Genomic DNA, 18802 nt, shown 5'->3' with positions numbered 1-18802 from the left:
GACTAGTTACCCGAAGGTTGCAGGTTTGAGTCTTGGTGCTGGAGTTGTAGGTAGGAGGGAGTGTATGAACAGTTTTCTCTCCCACCCTCAATACTCATGGCTGAAGTGCCCTTGAGCAAGGCACTGAACCCTGAGTTGCTCCCCGGGTGCTGGATCTATAGCGGCCCACTGCTCCGGGTGTGTGTTCACTTCTCACTGCTGTGTGTGTGCACTTGGATGGGTTACATGCAGAGCACCAATTCTGAGTAACGGTTACCATACTTGGCAAATGTCACAACTTTACAGTTTTACCTGATTCATGTTTACCAATAATAAATAATGATTAAGAGCTGTGTGAACAATACAAATCTAGATATTATTGTGTCCTCTTTCCTACTTCCCAAGTTTTCCTTCCATTTCCAACTTGTTTTTTAACATTGTATAGATTACCTTAACCTCCCCATTCCACATCTTTTTTTCATTTCCAGACCTGCAGATTTCAGACAGTACTTGTGTTTGATACACAGCTCTGTGCTGCTCTCTGCAGGTCAGGTCCTTCTCAGACTTTTAACAGTATTAGTATGTGTTTCACTGTCTCTTGTACATCACAGTCAGTGCACAATCCAGTAGGGTGTTTTACCATTCTATGTAATGTTTTATTTAATCCATATGACCTAATTCTAAGATGCGAGACTAACATCTCTACCCTTGGGCCTCTGCCCTTCCTCGAGCTTATGACTTCTTGTTTTTGTATATTATATAAATGACGTCCTGTATCTGCTATGTCCCAATATTCCTGCCACATTTAGAGAGAGTGCACCTTTATGATGGTTTTGACCTCTGCTCTACTTAGAGGTATTTGTATATCTACTATTTCATGCTTTATAGAGTTTTTTGCTATAAAATCCACAATCTAATTTCCTTCCACCCCTTCATGGGCAGGAAAACAAATGAAAGAGATGACCTTCCCCTGATTGATGGCGTGTAAGGAGCAGATGGAATATTTAATAAATGACATCTTGTCTACATGACGTTGGTGCAGATTGAATACTTGATGACACTGATAAACTGTCTGAAGCTATAACAATACTTATGTTATGATTATTATTATTATTATGTTATGATACTATTATTCACTGTAGCATTATTTTTTACATTCTTTTATAATATTTGTTGTAAGCTTGTATTTACAGATAACTTTATATATTTCCAGGGTGGTTTCATTGATACTGGCACTGTGGGACTTATTTGCCACTGATTAAGACCTGAATTTTGTGCCAATGTGTTCGTGATTCTAGATAATGCACATTACAGCCTACATGAAATATATAGTTTATGAATATTCCAATATTCAGATTACAGTTTAACAAATAAAAGACTGTCACACTGAGCACTACATCTTCTTGTCCTTCTTATGAGAACCATTAGGCCTAATCCCTTACAAAATTTAACAATGGTTTAAAATAAATATAGATAAACCACGTTTTTTGTTTTTGTGGGGGGGGGGGGGGTGGTGACTACATTACTCCTGACCACTGATCTATATATTATATTATAGATCAGTGCTCCTGACACATTACTCTCCAATGGCCTTATTATGTGAATTTTAATTATGAATTATTTTCAGCATTGTCTTAAGTTTATCTTATAAAGCAGAGATGCCCAAAGAAAATGGCTTTGGCATGTTGAGTGCCATAAGGTTAAAATCGCAAATTATTATTAATATAAATACTATATATGTATACTGCATAAATACTCTTCCTTTAGTTCAGGATGCTTTAGCTGTGAAACGTAAAATGTTTCTCATGTCTCTTTGTGGCTTTTAGGGAATCAATCAAGAGATATAGATCTAATCAACCTGCTTCCATGAAGGAGAAAAGGAGGATGCAGTACTCTTACTATTTCAGCTAAATCAACACTGGCCTGTGTCTCCCTCTGTTGGCGGAAAAAAGAAAGACATCAATAATTCGGTTTTATATCTACATTGCTTCTGCGGCAAATAAATAGTAGGCCTACTACTTAATTGGGTTTGCAATATTATTGTTGTGCTTCAGAAAGCTGATGTTACATAAAGGAAAAGTACACGCTCAGAGTCAAATACCACCTCTAAGGAAATGATCAAAAATGTCAAAAATAAATAAATAACAGTGACATAGAAATCGTGCTCGATGCTTTTAAATAATCTTATAATCACTACACATTCCTAAATCTCGATGCTTTTTAGAGATATATTTATATTACTGGTAATTGTAAATACCAGAATAACTGTAACCGAGTTTCGCTCTCTTTTTCTCGAGACAGTTTCACATATATTGGCACGTGCGCGGCAGCACTGACGTAAATGAAGGATTACTTCAGACCACACGACGCGCAGGAAGGAGAGATATGATTGGCTGGACGCGGTTTGGAGGCGGGTTCAATCGTCCATTCCGATCGTCTCATTGGTCAGAGCGGTACAGTAGGTGACGAGTCAGAGCGTTAAACTTTACTGTCCGTTCCGCTCGCTTGACACAGACGGAGACAAACAGCCACGCTGTTTATTACAGCATTCTGCTGCTTTCCCTAAAGATATCCCAAACAGCTGACATGCAAACGATTTAGAGACACTAGTTCACACAGACAAGGTGAGTATACTTTTACATAATTATGTTGTTGATGTCTTTTTAACGTGTTTTTCCTAAAGCGCACCTAAGCGGAACCGAATTCCCAACTAGAAATATGACTAACGCGCAACAATTGACCTTTGTCTTTGTGGTCCCACAAGTCGTCACTCTTAACCGAGCATTTATTCTTGAATATATGCGTTCACTTCTCTGTTATGTGCTGTATTTTGAGTGAATGCATGTGAAATGATGTTTTCAGTGGTGTTTTGCAGTGCCTCCTCGCACAGCTGTCACCGCGGATGTTCGTGCGCTCGTGCGTCACTGTGCCGTCACGTGACTCATCGAGCTGCAAACTTAACAGCCTTTGTGACAAATATATCATAATCACCGAAGTAAATGAGCCAGAGCAGTCAACGAAATCTGGCCTATATTTATTATTTCTGAGAAATCTGAGAGATGAAACAAGAAAGCTGATTCAAACAATGTTTACTTTGTGCAATAATTGCTTAAGTAAATAGCATACTCATACTCATTTGATGGGCTGCCAATTTGCATGTTAATCGCTGCGTAATGCATACTTTAAAAAGAATAGTATGCATTGCACACTGTAAAGTACACAGTGTTCTGTTCTGAACACAGCCATGGTTAGTTTAGTAGGGTAACTGCTGCTAGATATCAAAACTACATCATAACGTGACCTTTTCTACCCTGAAGACCATTCAAAATTAATCCATGCATTCTGACTTGATTATATATTTTTCATAGGAAAAATAAAACAAGTACTGCATCCCAAATGATGCACTAAATACACTATGTATGTATGCACTATGTACTCAGCCATGTAGTGTAAGGTTATTTTGTCATTAATAATCAGAGTCTGATAGCCCCTCCCCCTTCGTTGACATAATTACAGCTGTGACAGTTGAGTGCATGAAGTGTCCAACATAAAATACACTGAAAACATGTAATCCTCTGAAAGCATTGAAATCTATGCAATTTTCTTCCATTCTTTTTGCTCTGGCAGCTAATTTTATTTTGATCATGTGAATATGTAATACCTCTTGTTGTGGCACTGAGAAAAAAAGAAAAAAAAAAGGTCTAATATTCCACACTTCTTTTAAAATCACTTTTTCTTTTTAGAGTTTTCAGTTTGAACACACTATGTGTACTACAAAACATCACAGAATAGTGCATAAGTACATGATTTGAGATGCACCTCTAGTTTATAAAAATTGCATGTCATCTTCTCAGAATGGCTACATATAGTGTATGACCCTTGTGACCTTCACCCTTTTGTTGTGCAGATGGAGGACGTGGCCTCAGCCTCTGTTCTCGCAGGCCCGTCCCAGCCCATGTGTTCCCGCCCACCGGGCTCCGTGCGCCGGAACCGTAAGTCTGGCACCGCCAACATCTTCCAGGGCGTGAACCTGCGGCAGCTCCGGCGGCTCTTCCAGGCAGCAGGAGACCCGGACGCCGAGCAGAGGGCACGGATGGTGTGGAGAAACCGCGGAGCGGCGGCCGGAGAGGATGGAACGGACCGGGAGGAGGAGGACGAGGACAGAGCCATGGCAGAGGTGGAGACGGGTCTGGCCCAGGCGCTCGTGGGGCTCAGAGTCCGAGCGCGGAACCGAAGCGGCCTCAGGGTGGAGGCTCATAAAGACGGCACAGGAACACGATGGATGCGAGCACTGGGTCATCACAGGTGAGACCGAGGGAGAAATGATTCTACAATATCATTATTATCTACAAAATAAAGCCTGCTTTTGTAAACTGTCACTTTGTAAACTGTAACCAACATCATTGTAATATTTGCGTACAGAATTGCAGGCACATTAAATTCTATTAGCTTATTGAAATACAACTATGTTTAACTAAAATTGTGGATATAATTTTTTTTTTTCAATGTCAAGGTCACATTATACCCAAAAATATAAAGATAAACTATGAGATAACATATTTTGCATAAAGCGAATGAAGCTTTAATCCTTACTTGTCATGCAAAAGTATTTTTTAATATCAGTATTTTGTGTGTATATGTATTGTTTGTTTATAAATAATTTTCCTTATTTGCAATGTAAAAAATTATACATTATAAAAAGGCATTATCCTATGCAATTCAAAAAATAATAATATATATTAAAATATTTATACAAAATTGAGGTATTTACTGCTTGATTGCAATCAATCAAAATCATTACATTGTGTTATTTTTTTTTTGTTCAATTATTTTAATAAAAAATACTATATTTCAGTAATGAGAATCATCTTCGGGAATGAGAATTACAAAAATGATTAGGTGAAAATCATGCACAAAAATATTTGTACAAAATTGTAAATAAATAAATAAGCAATTTTTTATTCAAAGCGTAAGTTTTTCCTTTAATTTTGGGGATGAAATGTGATTTGCATATGCTTTTATAGAACTTACCCTAGTCGATTTACTAGTGTTTTTTCAGATACACCTGGTGTGTTGTGTATGTGTTAATGGAAACATGCTAATCTAAACAAAAATAGGTCATAAGATCAGCCACAAGCCTGTCACATTAAAGACCCTGTAAACAAACTAGAAAAGGCATGGGTCTCACCCACCCACCCGTGAACATCAGATATGCACAATACTGTAATTACATAGCATATAATGATTTACATATAAAAAGGGCATTCATTATTATTTAATCCCCCATCAGAATCAACGAGGGCTCACTGGCACAAACCTCTGAAGTCATAACTGAAGATGAAGACAATAATGTCAATGATCATGATGATGCATCTGCTTTGGGAGCCTGTGGAGGGCAGAGCTCTTCTGAGGCTGGATCATGTGACCAAGCTGACTTCCTGCCACCAGAGGAAGAGCCTCAGGGGCCCTCGGGTGGCCCCAGGTGGAGCTTGAACGCCGTTCAGGAGAAGGACCCGGAGCGATACCTGCACCGGATCCGACACTGACGCAGCGGAGCAGTGCATCCAGTCAGATTCCCGCCTGAGAGACTCGCAGACACCCTAGATTTACTTGAAGCCACCTCCTCAATCAAACACTAGTCTTAATCAAGCAACAGTCAACACTACAGCACCTGCAGTGGCCAGGGACGCACATGAACAATAATCCCACAGGATTACAGTCCTGCGAAACTTAAACAGAGAAACACACTGTTTACCGGTTTGTGCCAGAAATTACAAAATCAAAAAACATAAAAAAATACAGCTCATTTTTTGGGCCGAATCTCATAATGCACATAAAGAACATTTCTAGGTCATATTATACCCCATAATCAAAAGATTAACAATGAGATAATGTTTCTCTTTCATAAAGCAAATGAAAACAAAACACAATGTCATAAATTGCAATGCAATAAGGATACATTATCTATATTGGTAAAGTATTTATACTAAAAAACTAAATTAATTCCCATGAAATGCACTGCAAAAGTATTAATGATACATTACCAAAGAAGTCAAATAATTATTATACATTTATTGACATCTGGTAAAATATTTATACATAATGGTGCTATCTGTTTGCTATCTTTATGCTGATAAAATCATTGTATTGCAGTATTTATTTAACTATAATAGAATAAAAATACAGTATTTCAGTAATGAGAATCACATTTGAGCATGAGAATTTGAGAATTATGAAAACTAAAAATATTGGGTAAAACTGAAAACATTTTTCCTTTTGATTTCAGGGTGAAAAATGACTTGATTTAGCTGGATTCACCCAAGTAGATGTATTTCAGTGAATGAAAAAAAATAAATTATATATATATATATATAAAATCATCAAATATAATTATGCACTATATTAAGTTATATGACTTTGAAGGTTTGAAAAACAGTGCATGAGTCATAGTCTATTTTCATTTTTTGTATCCGTGCCTATTCAATGTCATGTGTTCATTGTAATTATTTCATACTGACGAGAGAAAATCATACATGTTTGGAACAACACGTGGGTGAGCAAATGACACGAGTTTCGATGTTTTGGGTAATCTTTTCCTTTGAATGCAGTGATTTAAGTCTCATTGAAGCTTCCAGAGCCCCTATTCTAAGAAATGTATGGGGCCAAAGAGTGCTGGGTTTCTATTATTTAATGATATGTGCTTGTATTTTATTTTTGAAACACTAGTTTCTCAGTAGTTCTCCTTTTTTACAGGAACATTTTGCCTTCCAGTGGTGTTTAAATGGTAAATATCTAAAAATATAAAATAATGTATTAGCATTTACTGCAACACTGCAGTTTTCATCAATCCATTAGTGTTGTTTTAGATACAGATAGTCTATGGTAATATGTAAATGATAGTATTATGACCTGTAGAAGTATGCTGGACACTATTAGTGCTGATTATTTAATGTCTTCTTCTGTCACTCAGACAGACATTTAGAAGCAATATGGAAGAAAACATGTATCTGAATTCAGTAAACACTACTACATGTACAAGAACAAGAGTTATTTTTTATCCTCGTGATTAAGCTGGAACTTCCAATTAAACTGTTTTTGAAATAAAATTCAAGTCTGTTTCTTTTATTGAGTACTTTATGGTTAAAATTTTAGCATCTCACATTAAATACATTACATACAATTTATACAAATTATACAGTCCATTGTCACGTTTTAAGGTCAGTTTTGTTGACACCTGTGAAAAACATAGTTTGAAAAAAAATGGCAACATCTTAAATTTTTAAATTAAATCGAACAACGAGCAAAAAGAACGATGACACTGAGAATGGAACGATCGGTGTTTCTGCACGCGCTCACTTGAGCGCGAAAGGTGACTCCGCCTCCCGAGTTATGAACGGCTAACAGGTGAGCGTTAAAGTAGAAAAATATAATGCGAATGGACAAAAAACAGGAGAAAAAGTGTGACTTTTCAACGACTGTGAGAACAACGAAACTAACACACAAGTGAGGCAAGAAACCCCTGACCAGAATACGCTTATGAATGATATATTTGAGCAGTTCCAGAGCCGTGAAGCATCACTACAGCAGAAAGTTTCTCCTTCATCGTCTTACTGACTCGACATGCAGGTCACTCTGAACGCGGCTATGTGTGTTCATAACAGTGCAACAGTCAACAAGACAATGCTTCCTTCAGAATTATATGTTCAGCATCAGTTATTCCTTCTCGTCTGTTCCCCAAATCCCAGTGAAAAACGCAACTTAAATCGGGCTGTGCTCGCGGATCAACACCAGGTGAAGAAGGGTCTTCTGCTCTGGAAGCTCTGTGTGTAGGACTCGCTGTCGGCTCGTTGCGGCGCTCGCGCGGTCTCCACGGTCACCGGCGGCATCTGCACCAGCTGCAGCGGGGTCTGACCCTCCATCAGCGCCTGAGTCAGGTTCAGGATCTACATCAACACAGGACAAGAAATGAGCTGAACGATGCCAAACCAAAGGGGGGTTTTCATTCAACTTCCCTGCTCGTGCTGGTCTCTTTTCTCTTGAATGTGGCCATGTCGTAAGGTAACGTCTCAGAAAGTGATATCTAGAATCAGAGCTGCTCTAGGAATATATTCAGAGTCAAGCAGCTTTGAGAAACGAGTTTCAAACGACGCTCATTGTTGCAAATCAGGCTGAAGAGTTTTTTTTCCCCCCGTTGTTAACCTAAAGTTCACATGAACCCTTTCCCTATTAAAACCTATGAGGACATTTTCAATGTTTACATAATATATTGTGGCCAAATAATAAGGCTGAGTGATAGCATTTAGTCCACATTTTTAATCCCAGTATTTCCCCATATCATTCCACATGTTTGTTAGGCCTAAAAAAAAAAAACACCCTGTGATAATGGAAACTCCATAGAGAAACCAATTTAGGGCCCCATTTATATTTATATATATACATTTTATTTCGCCAATGTTTGTTTTATGCTTTAAAACATTATCAACATCAAAATAGTGTGCAATGAAATTAATCATTAAACTTAAAAATATAATTTTTTTACAACAGAATAAGATTATGCACGTCAGAACTTATTGTATATTGTACGCATTAAACATGGACAAAAATATCTCACTTTCATTATATTCCTTAAAAATTATAATTATTTAGAAAAGTTAAATTTACTTTACAACTGTAATATACTGTCACAATTTCAAGTTGAACCTACCGGTAAATTATTTTGTCATGAAGACCTTCAAGGTTTAGTGTGAAGTTTTTCACAAATGAAATTAAAATCCTCATGAGCACCTCTGAAGATGTAGGCTTAATATAAAAAAATTTATCAAAGCTTTATTATCGACATTTACAGATGTATTTTTTTGGTGAATATCAATATTGCATAGCCCAATCGTATAAAATATTTTAATATTATGATGCAGATTATTGCTTTTAGTATCTTCAAACAAGTGATTAATGACTCACCTGCCCCCTCATTACTGAGATCTGCTTCTTGAACTGTCCTCGGTCAAAACCCGGGTCTTTCTGTCAGCGTTAACGTAAATATTATTAATTCAATACCAAGCATTCATTTCATGGAATATAAGTCAAACAAACTGGTGAATACCCAGCTGAACGTCAAGGTGATCTCTGTGACTCACCTTAAAGAGCTCATATAGATCTTCCTCAAGGTCTTTGATGAAGTTGGGGTCAGATAATTTGGGCAGAACTAATTCTCGGATCTCTTGGGAAAACGCAACTTTAGCCTGAGGCAGCCAAGCCCAGTAAAACGGGTCTACAGGACAAACAATCAACAAAAAGATTGAACCGACTGTGCAAAATACTACTTCAAATGAAACAAACCACCTCAAAATAAATGATGTTGCAATGGTGATATATGAATTGTTGTCAAGAGTATAACCATGTGATTGGCCAGTAGCTGGTCATGTGTTTGTGAGGTGAATGGTGATTGGCTTACAGGCTCTCCATGAATCCGGGTGTTTGAGAGGGAAGGCCAGTCCATTGTCAATGGCTGCCAGTTTAATGATTGGGTCCTTCACAACCACCCAATCACTGTCCTGCACAAGAAGAGCATTCCACAAACATATACATAAAAACACAAACTGGGACAGAATGTCTCCCAAAAAAATCTAAACCCACATCTGGTCACTCACCCTGTTGCTTGATGTATCCATCGGACAGTCATATTTGATGAGCCAGTTGTCATTTCCTCGATCTACAGACCCATACAACAAGTAATAGATGTTAAAATAAAGACAGTATACAGTATAAATATATATATATATACAGTGTTTTTGGCCGTTTCGTTTGACCTTAATTCTGCAGGTTTCCATGAGTTACCTGTGTTTCTGATGATGTAATCCAGCACCACCAGCCTCTCAAACTGTAGCAGCAGTTGACGATTAGTGTTTTCTGGTAAAGGCTCTGCCTCGAACCGTCGGAGCCAGAAATCGGCATCTTTATATCCCTCTACGAAGAGCTGGAATGAGCCCACCTATAAACAACCAAAGGAAACCGATTCACAAACCTACACAGCCAATAGAAACGAGTTCACAAACTTACACGGACAATAAATGTTTATAAACATGCAAAACTAATTTTTCAGCAGCTTTCATTTAGAAATTTAGCACATTACAAACCTTGATTTGAAGCAACAAATAATGTTTGTAAAGGTACAAAAAATATTTTATTAGTAAATAAACTATTTGAATGGTGAGATCAAATTAGCCATGATGGCAAAATGCAAATCTAGAATTGCATACGAGTAAATAAAAGAAGGCTTATATTGCTAGAAAGGAATTAATGGGAAATTAACAGGATCTTTACTTTTGAAACCATACCATTGTGCTCTATAGAGTTCCTAAACCCAGGGTTATTATAATAACTAAAACAAAAATCATTAACAAAAACAAAAAAAATTGAAATAAAATAATCGTTAAATATACATTTATTTTACAATTAAAATGACATGCATTTATATTGAAATGAACTGGGAAAATATTCAAATTAAAAACAAATTTAAATTATACTTTAAATTTAAAATTGCATCTCAATGATACTAAAATAACACTATAAAAAAGTGAGTTCAGTAACATCTAAAATGTCTCCTCTTCCTCCAGGCAGACAGGTGGCGCTGTCATAAACCTTACCTTGGGTGGCAGGCCAATCCGGTGGAAACGTTGGCCCACCTTGGGCACTTTTTCTAGCGCTAACCTCTTTCCTCGAGACTTAACTCGGTCGATGGCACTGTAATTAAACGTCTCACTTGATAAATACACCACCTGACAGAAAGAGAGCACAGAGAAGGCTTCAAATAGGACATGTCAGTCCACAGTCACTGTTCAGCTCATATGTTCAGCTGTGCGGTTGACTAGTTTGTTTTAGTGCATGCCAGCAACAGGAAATGAAAGAGGCTGACTAACAAACACCAAACTATCAGGAGCATTACTACTTTCACACGTCCTCACTCACCTCGGTTTTGGTTTTGCACAAGTGCACAAGTGTGGGTGTTGCTCTCATACCTTGGTGCGCGGCACAATGTTGAGATCTAGTTTCTGGTCCACCAAACTGGCGCCGGCCTCTGACAGGTAGCCTTGATTCAGGACCAGACAGTCCCGGCCGAAACAACACGGACAGCAGAGCTTCTGCAGCCATTTGGTCCATTTGGGGTTCAGCTGGCCGTACGGTTCCTCATTCTTTGGTTTGAAGACGCCAATGGTCTTCTGTTTTGAGATTAGAGAGAGAGAAAGAGATTTCAGGTCAGGTTTTTCTGAAGCGACACGTGCGGTTCACATCTTACGTGTAAAGCACCACAGTCTGCTCAAACTGAGACTTTCACAAGTTGCTCTGACAGTAAAACGACATTTTTCCTATGAGCAAATCAAATTAAAAATGCTGTCGTACACTTTACATCTCACATATTAGACTACAGTCACATTTATAACCAGGGATATTAAAGTAAATTAAACTTAAAACTATATATAAAAAAAAAACTTGTTTTATTAACAGAGATAAAAAAATTACAATTATATTGTAATTAGAACTTAACTTATAGAACTTAATTTCAGCTTGTTTGTAAGGCAAAATTTTTGTTTACATTTACTTTAACATGAAATACTAAACTTACTAAAACTCAAAATAAATCAAAACTATTCTGCAGAACTAAAAAACAAAAAACAAAGAAATGCACAAAATTGCTAACAGTTAAAAAAATTATTAAGAACAAATTCAAAATATTCATAAAACCTAAAAACTTTCAATGATGAAATCTCTATGCTACTTATGCCAATCTTCAACATTCAGTTATCATAGACGCTTTCCAGAACCTTTAGACACCTCATTTTGGCTTGAGTTGAATGCAATTTCATTAAAACAATCAAAGAATGCAGTAAAAAAAAAAAATCATCCAATATGGGAAATTTCAGTTTTCTTTCGAGGTAAAACAACATTTTCAACATTGATAATAATCAGAAATGTTTCTTGAGCAGCAAATCAGCATATTAGTTTGATTTCTGAAGAATCGTGTGACAATGATGACTGGAAAGATGATGCTGAACATTCAGCTTTGATAACAAAAATAAATTATTTTTACTATATGTTCACACAGAAAAAAGTTATTTGAAATTGTAATAATATTTCACAATATTACTGATTTTATTTTTAATCAAATAAATGCAGCTTTACTGAACATAAGAGACTTAAAAAAGAAGTGTACAATAGTTACACATTTAACCTTATTTGTCACATTTAGTGATTTCCCAACTAAAAGTGACCTTTAGCAAAGACTTCATCTGGCCAATTTCTCGCTACACAATTTTTTAATTTGGAACAACTGTAATATTCTACATAGGAGGAAATCTTTGTTTTTTGAGAACCGGTTCAATAATGGAGTGATGTTAGTAAACCAGCTATTTGATAGTGAAGGTAATTTATTTAATTATTCTGATTTTGTTTCAGGATACCAATTCCCAGTATCTAGTAAGGAATTTAATATAGTTTTCAAGGCCATCTCTTTGGAAATCTGTTGCTGTTTAGAAACAATGACAGTGCTACTGTGACTTCTGTTTATCCCCCTAGCCCTGAATCCACTGTGGTTGGTTCTATTTGTTTTTCAATGCATAAATCCAACTATAAAATCAGGTCATTATATTTGGACCCTGTTACTTCAATTCCTTCCTCCATTTCTTATTGGAATAACCTTTTTGATGATATTAAATGGTCATATGTTTGATCACTTCCTCCGACATTTTTTCTAACAAATAAAGTTAAAGAAATATCCTATAAAATTATTCAAAGATTTTATCCAGTTAAATACTTTTTAAAGAAATTTAGAAGTGATATTGATACTTCCTGCTCTTTTTGTGAAGCCTCTTCTGAAACTGTTGATCATTTGTTTTGGGAATGTCCTTTTGCTCGGTCTCTCTGGAATAATATTGATGCTCTGATTGTCCAAAAGGTTTTTTGTCATTTTTCTTTATCATATAGACACATTCTTTTGGGGTTTTATGTTAAGGGCAAGAATCTAATTAATGCAAGTTTTTGTATAAAATTTCATAAATGTAAATATATGAAAAGTAAACCCCACTTTAGCTTTTTCAAAGAAGAATTGAAGATGTATTTAAATACAATTTCAACTTCTGTTAACAAGAAAGCAATGAAAACATCCAGAATTTGTGCCATGTTTAAAATTCTCCCTTAATGTTTTTTCTTTTTTGTGCCCTCTCCTTTTATTTTATTTTTCTTCTCTTCTCTCTTTTTCTTTTAAGACTATTGTTGAATGGATTTACATTTATTTTATATTTCCTCTTTTAATGTATACTGAACCATAATTTCTCTTTTGTCTTGAAAGATTGTTTATATTTCTTGGATGTACCGACTTGTTTTGTTTGTTAATATTGCAATAAAAAAATAAAATAAAAAAAAGTCTTCATCTGGCCTCCGTGACTCATGTGTGATTTGATTTTACAAGCGCACCACCTGACCATACATGTGGTCATGTGTCTTGTAACTCGTGAGTGAGCAGATGAAGCTTGCCACATGTTCACTGCTGAGAGACAACACCAGGCCTGCACCGCTGGAGATCACAACAGCAAACTGATACCACATCAACTCAGTTCTGCCCCCTGCAGGCAGGAGCATGAAGCATAACTCAGTCAACTCTCATCTGACTAACTAAACTAATCGGCCTGACTAATAATCACATCCTACACATAAAAAACTTCTTGAATGAAAAATGGGTTTGTTTGCAGTTAGGAATAATGTCTTTAGGGCACCTCACAGCCTATTTTCGTTGTCATTTTTAAATTAAACACTCAAAACTTTAAGTACTGAAATCACTATAACTAAGTGAGAAAACAATCGAAATCGAAATAATAATAATAAAAAAAAAACTCCTGAAACCGACAAAAGCACAGTAATATAACATAGTTTTTGGAAAGATCTGAACGATTGCAGAGTGGGACAGAGATTTTGTTCAAGTGGCAAGATCTGCATCTGTTGACAGCATTCTAGTCGATCGTAAACGAAAGGTTCAATTGGTATGAATTACGTGAAGGATATGACAAAATTAAAACACAGCTGTTTCACCCCGAGAGTTACCTAAATATGTTATAGCTAATTAAAAACATTATTGAATACTATTACAGTCTACAATTATCCTAAAATAACACCGGTGTATGTACATGCATCACATTTCTGAACACTCTTTATGATGTAAAACAAAATGTTCATATAATATTTACCTTGATTGCCTTTGTTTTATCACACCTCACATCTCTTCAGCTCAAACTTCACTGATAACGTTGTCTACGCAGTACACAAGAAGGCCTACACTAAACATAATGGTAACTGCAATAAGATCCCATTAACCATAGGATTACAAAATAACAACATACCGTGCTTTACTACATTAAATAAAAAACAACTAAGATCAATACATGCGTTACGGTATTTTAAAATGTAATCAATAATCATAAAACTGTTCATTATTAGTTCATTTTATCTGAAATCCATTAAATAATTTTAACAGATACAGCTTTGATTTTAATAATGTATTAATAAATGTTGAAATTATCATTTACAGAGACGAATAAATGCTTTTCATTGTTAGCATATGTTAACTAATCTAATTGACTAAAGTTTCCAAATGAAACTGTATTGTAAAGTTGCCAAAAATAAGAACTCGTTCCTAATCAAGCTAAACTTTGACTTTTATGAGAGCCGTTATCTGTGTTAAGGTCTAATATAAAAGATGTGGTGCATATCTGCTGGGTATTTGAGTGTGTAATGATATGAGCTCTATCGCCGCATGATAATAGAGTGTAGTTTCACTAAAGAGAGCTTCAACGAGAAAGTGCCGGATAGCTTTTTTTGTTTATCGATCAAACAGATGGTGGGCTGCCTAACCAGACATTGTGAGGCCTCAATGCTATCTAGGTTGATAGATCTAGATTTTGAACTACAAGCACAATGAAGCTGTCCTGTGCAATGACACAGCAAAGTGACAATTACCTTAATTTGACCTAGTTTTAACCACACATTCGTCAGGTTTGATAAATAATGATTGCACAGCTGGGGCCTGGAACAAGAGTGCAATAGAAATGCAAAATAATTAACCAAAAAGTTTCCAAAACACAATTAAGTTTCACATTCATATTACAAAAACACATAAAAGTGCCTGTAGATGAAGAAACACACAGTAATCCAGATTAAACTGTACAGAAACAGATGCCTGGTGACTCCAGGCCTGAGCTGATGACACAGCTGTTACTCTGACTCCTCGGCTCTGTGTGAAGCTGTGGATGCACAGAAACTGATGTAACGCGTCACAGATCGAGACGTGATGACCTCTCACCCCTGTTGAGTCTTTGACGAAGTAGCTGCCGCTGGAGCCCTGGTAGATGCGCTCGGGGTAGATGCCCTCCTCGATGGCCCGCTCCGCCTTCCGGATGATCTCTCTGAACTCCGGATCCTCCGGGAACTCGTTCCTGTGCGGGTCGCGGGGTGAAGCGCCTCGGTCTCGATCCAGGAGCGGCTGTCGCTCGCGGCTGTGTCCGGGACTCCCGGCCGGGAGACGCACCACGGAGCCCGGCGTGCCTCCAAATCCGCCTCGGGGACTGGTCGGCTCCACAGGACCGTAGCTAAAATCGTTGGAATCGCGAACCGGAGAGACCAGCGGGCTCGTCTCGTCCATCGCAGAGAAGAGACAGAGGATGAGAGCGGGGAAAGGGGAAATTACGCAGGACAAGGGTTTGTTTGTAGCCGCAATGAAATTATGCGGTTCTGTATAACGGATTGCCAACAAACAAGTCACATGATAATTATCTTCCGGAAAAAGGCGGGGCTCTTGCGTCATCGCGATGCCACTGGCCAATCAGCGCTTCAGAATTCTCTTGTTTCCATAGGCACACGGTGATTGGTTAGAATTATACCACCCATATCGAACATGTGATAAAGCACAACATAGCACACAAAAATTGTCTCTGCATAGACACACCGACAAAAATACAGAAATTATAATTGCATTGATGTTTGCTTACAAAACCACCACTGGCTCTGCACCCCTTTACATAAATTATCTTCTTCGGATGTATGTGCCTCTCTAGAAGCTTGAGTCCTGCAAGTGAACGTCGCTTTATTGTTCATCCAAAAGAGGCACATAATCACTGTCAGGGACTATTACATTAAATGTTCCCTCCTGGTGGAATGACCTGCCGCGTCCTTAACCATCTTCAAGAAACTACTAAAAACACATTTCTTTCATCTTTATTTGACCCTCTAACTCTAGCACTCTCTATTATAAATATATTCTAAAAAAAAAAAAAAAAAAAACAACAACACTTTGTCCCTTTTAAACTTGCACCATATTCATTTACTGCTTTTTTTTTTAAACAAGCTTTTCTAATAGTTTTGCATTCCATTTGTTTTTATTATACAATTAACAAAACCTAAAAGGGCCTCTAACACTAGCTTGCTCTATTCTTTTCCTATTCTATCCGTTTTCCTTATTATAAAAAAAAACGTGTACTGCATTAAGCTAACAGACTTGTTATAGCACTTGCGTATCATTGCTTTTTATTGATATTGATTGTTACCATTGTCCTCATTTGTAAATTGCTTTGGATAAAAGTGTGTTCCAAATCAGTAGTTCCCAATCCTGTTCCTGGAGAACCCCCAACACTACACATTTTAGATGTCTCCCTATTCAAACACACCTGATTCAACTCATTAGTGAAGACTCCAAGACCTAAAATGTGTGTCAGATGAGAGAGAAACCAAAAACATGCAGTGGTGGGGGTTCTCCTGGACTGTGATCCATTGCGCTAAATGTATTTTTTTTTTACGTATTTCAAAATATTTAAGACGTGAAAAATATGAATCAGAAAGAGCTTTATGGTAAATGTTGCATAAGTATGTACATGCACATACAAGGAATTAGTTTTAGTCTAGCTTCCAGTTCACATAGACAAAAATAAAGATAATACACATGTAAATAAACAAATTGAAAATAGAAGCTATAAATTATACATTAACCTTAAAAGTTTTAGGCTGCTCTTTTTCTTTTAGCATACGAGCTGCATAATAAAAGCTACATGCAAATGAATGCCGCGATGTGGCATCACACAACAGATAGTGAAGAGATGACTACACCACCCTTGCACCCAGGGAAATACCACACACCCTCAGGTGCTACTCAAGGATACACAGATTCACTACTACTAAAGGAGCAAGAGACAGGACTTACCAAGATAACTTCAGAGAAGTCAATCCTAAAACATGGTCTCATCAACAGGTTACCAATGAAATACCCACAAGTAAAAATAGAGAGATCGTAATAAAGCTTACCTTTACTAGAAAAGACCAGCCCCACAGCAAATTAGTGATTACAAATTCATAAAGCAAGTGACAAATCAAAAAGTGCTGATGCAGTGGAGGCAGACAGAAGAAGACAGTTAAATGACAGTGAAATGTATTAATTATATTAATGTTACACTGAATCCTTCTGCAGGGCGTTTGGTTTTCATTCAGGGAGCAGTGAATCTCTCAGATCCAGCAGATGGTGCATCAGGCCTCAGCAGGACCCCAATGCTCGCCTCAAAACACCTCGTCCTGGAGGAGGGATGTCTGTCTGACTCACTCCCAGAGGAGGAGGGCTCGTCGTCACGAAAACTGGTCATCTTCCACTGCGAGTTCTCATCATGAAGAAGCCCACATCTGTGAAAAACACACTCCACACACAGACACACACACACACGTTTGTTTCAGTGAATTGGTTGGACTTTCCATAGACTTCTATTACTTTTATACTGAACGAATGATATTTTCTATCCCCAACCCTGACCCTAAACCTACCCCTTACAGAAGACCTGTTTGCATTGTTACACTTTCAGATAAAAATGATTTTGGGCATTTCTTCCCCATGTAATATAAACAAGCACACACACACACACTGAGTGTGTTTGTGATGATCCACAGGTGTCAGTATTGAGGAGGCTGGACAGACGGGTCAGTGTGTATCTCAGCCTGCACTCTCCGGAGCTCTACCTGCTGCTGGTATATATATATATATACAATCAAACCAAAACTTATTCAGACACCTTCAACATTTCTCACATTATCACAGTTTATTCGCTATAGTTTAGAAAATAGTAATGAAATATAATGAACTGAACTTCAGAGTTAAACTGTGTCAGAACAAATTCATCTTGTGATGTGTTCCTGTGGCTCAAGTGGTAGAGCATTGTGTTAGCAGCGCAAGGTTGTGGGTTCGATTCCCAGGGAGATCATGTTAGGTAAAAAATGTTAGCCTGAATGCACTGTAAGTCGTTTTGCATAAAAGCGTCTGCTAAATGCATAAATGTAAATGTAAATCTTGATAATGTCAGATAACTTTGATAGAAAGGTATGAAACAAATTGGGCTGAATGTCTGTCGGCTGTTAAATTAAGTCCATGATTAGATAAGTGTTCTTATCCCACTTAAACATTTTAAACAATTACTTAATCGAAATTTGAACAATGCACATGTTTTCAATAAGCCTTTTTATGTTATTTTAAATTGTTTTACATGTACTGTAAATCAGTTTTGATTGCTGTGTCTGTTTTTGTGAAACTTGTGTACTGTTGCTCCAGGGCTCCCTTGTAAAAGAGATTTGACTATCTCAATGGGACATCACCTGGTAAAATAAAGGATAAATAAAAAATAAAATAAATAATACCAATTTAGGTCATCCAATTACCAAGAAATGCTTACATTTGTTCAGTCTGTGTTGTAAAAAGTCTGCATTAGAACTAGAAGAAAAACATAGTCCGGTCAAAGTGTCTGAATAATTT

The 18802-nt window shown here is 37.0% G+C and overlaps 2 protein-coding genes across 2 annotated transcripts; one reads left to right on the top strand and one right to left on the bottom strand.

Moving 5' to 3' along the window:
• Positions 1–2425: 2425 nt before the first annotated feature.
• Positions 2426–5732, top strand: LOC132143205 (uncharacterized). The gene is made up of 3 exons (XM_059553348.1): positions 2426–2603; positions 3887–4284; positions 5270–5732. Exons 2-3 carry the CDS (start codon positions 3887–3889, stop codon positions 5523–5525), a joined length of 654 nt encoding a protein of 217 aa, XP_059409331.1. The 5' UTR covers positions 2426–2603; the 3' UTR covers positions 5526–5732.
• Positions 5733–7095: 1363 nt separating this feature from the next.
• LOC132144061 (phosphatidylinositol 4-kinase type 2-alpha) lies at positions 7096–15812 on the bottom strand. The gene is made up of 9 exons (XM_059554787.1): positions 15326–15812; positions 10995–11195; positions 10623–10754; positions 9814–9967; positions 9627–9688; positions 9431–9530; positions 9114–9247; positions 8938–8997; positions 7096–7922 (listed from the first exon to the last, which is right to left on the bottom strand). The coding sequence occupies exons 1-9, from the start codon at positions 15662–15664 to the stop codon at positions 7761–7763; spliced, it is 1344 nt and encodes a 447-aa protein (XP_059410770.1). The 5' UTR covers positions 15665–15812; the 3' UTR covers positions 7096–7760.
• Between the last annotated feature and the right edge of the window lie 2990 nt (positions 15813–18802).

This window comes from Carassius carassius, chromosome 7, assembly GCF_963082965.1.
Source record: "Carassius carassius chromosome 7, fCarCar2.1, whole genome shotgun sequence".
Classification (NCBI taxonomy): domain Eukaryota; kingdom Metazoa; phylum Chordata; class Actinopteri; order Cypriniformes; family Cyprinidae; genus Carassius; species Carassius carassius.
The sequence above is the reverse complement of the archived record's forward strand: the minus strand, read 5'-3'. Positions and strand labels throughout refer to the sequence as shown.

What these genes read in the sequence shown, in the direction of transcription:
- LOC132144061 (XM_059554787.1), bottom strand. Translation starts at nt 15,664, where the DNA reads ATGGACGAGACGAGCCCGCTGGTCTCTCCGGTTCGCGATTCCAACGAT. An exon ending in ATCTATATGAGCTCTTTAAG is followed by an intron (nt 8,998 to 9,113) that starts GTGAGTCACAGA and finishes TAACGCTGACAG; the next exon opens with AAAGACCCGGGTTTTGACCG. An exon ending in TCTCAGTAATGAGGGGGCAG is followed by an intron (nt 7,923 to 8,937) that starts GTGAGTCATTAA and finishes GTGTTGATGTAG; the next exon opens with ATCCTGAACCTGACTCAGGC.
- LOC132143205 (XM_059553348.1), top strand. Translation starts at nt 3,887, where the DNA reads ATGGAGGACGTGGCCTCAGCCTCTGTTCTCGCAGGCCCGTCCCAGCCC. An exon ending in CGAGCACTGGGTCATCACAG is followed by an intron (nt 4,285 to 5,269) that starts GTGAGACCGAGG and finishes ATCCCCCATCAG; the next exon opens with AATCAACGAGGGCTCACTGG.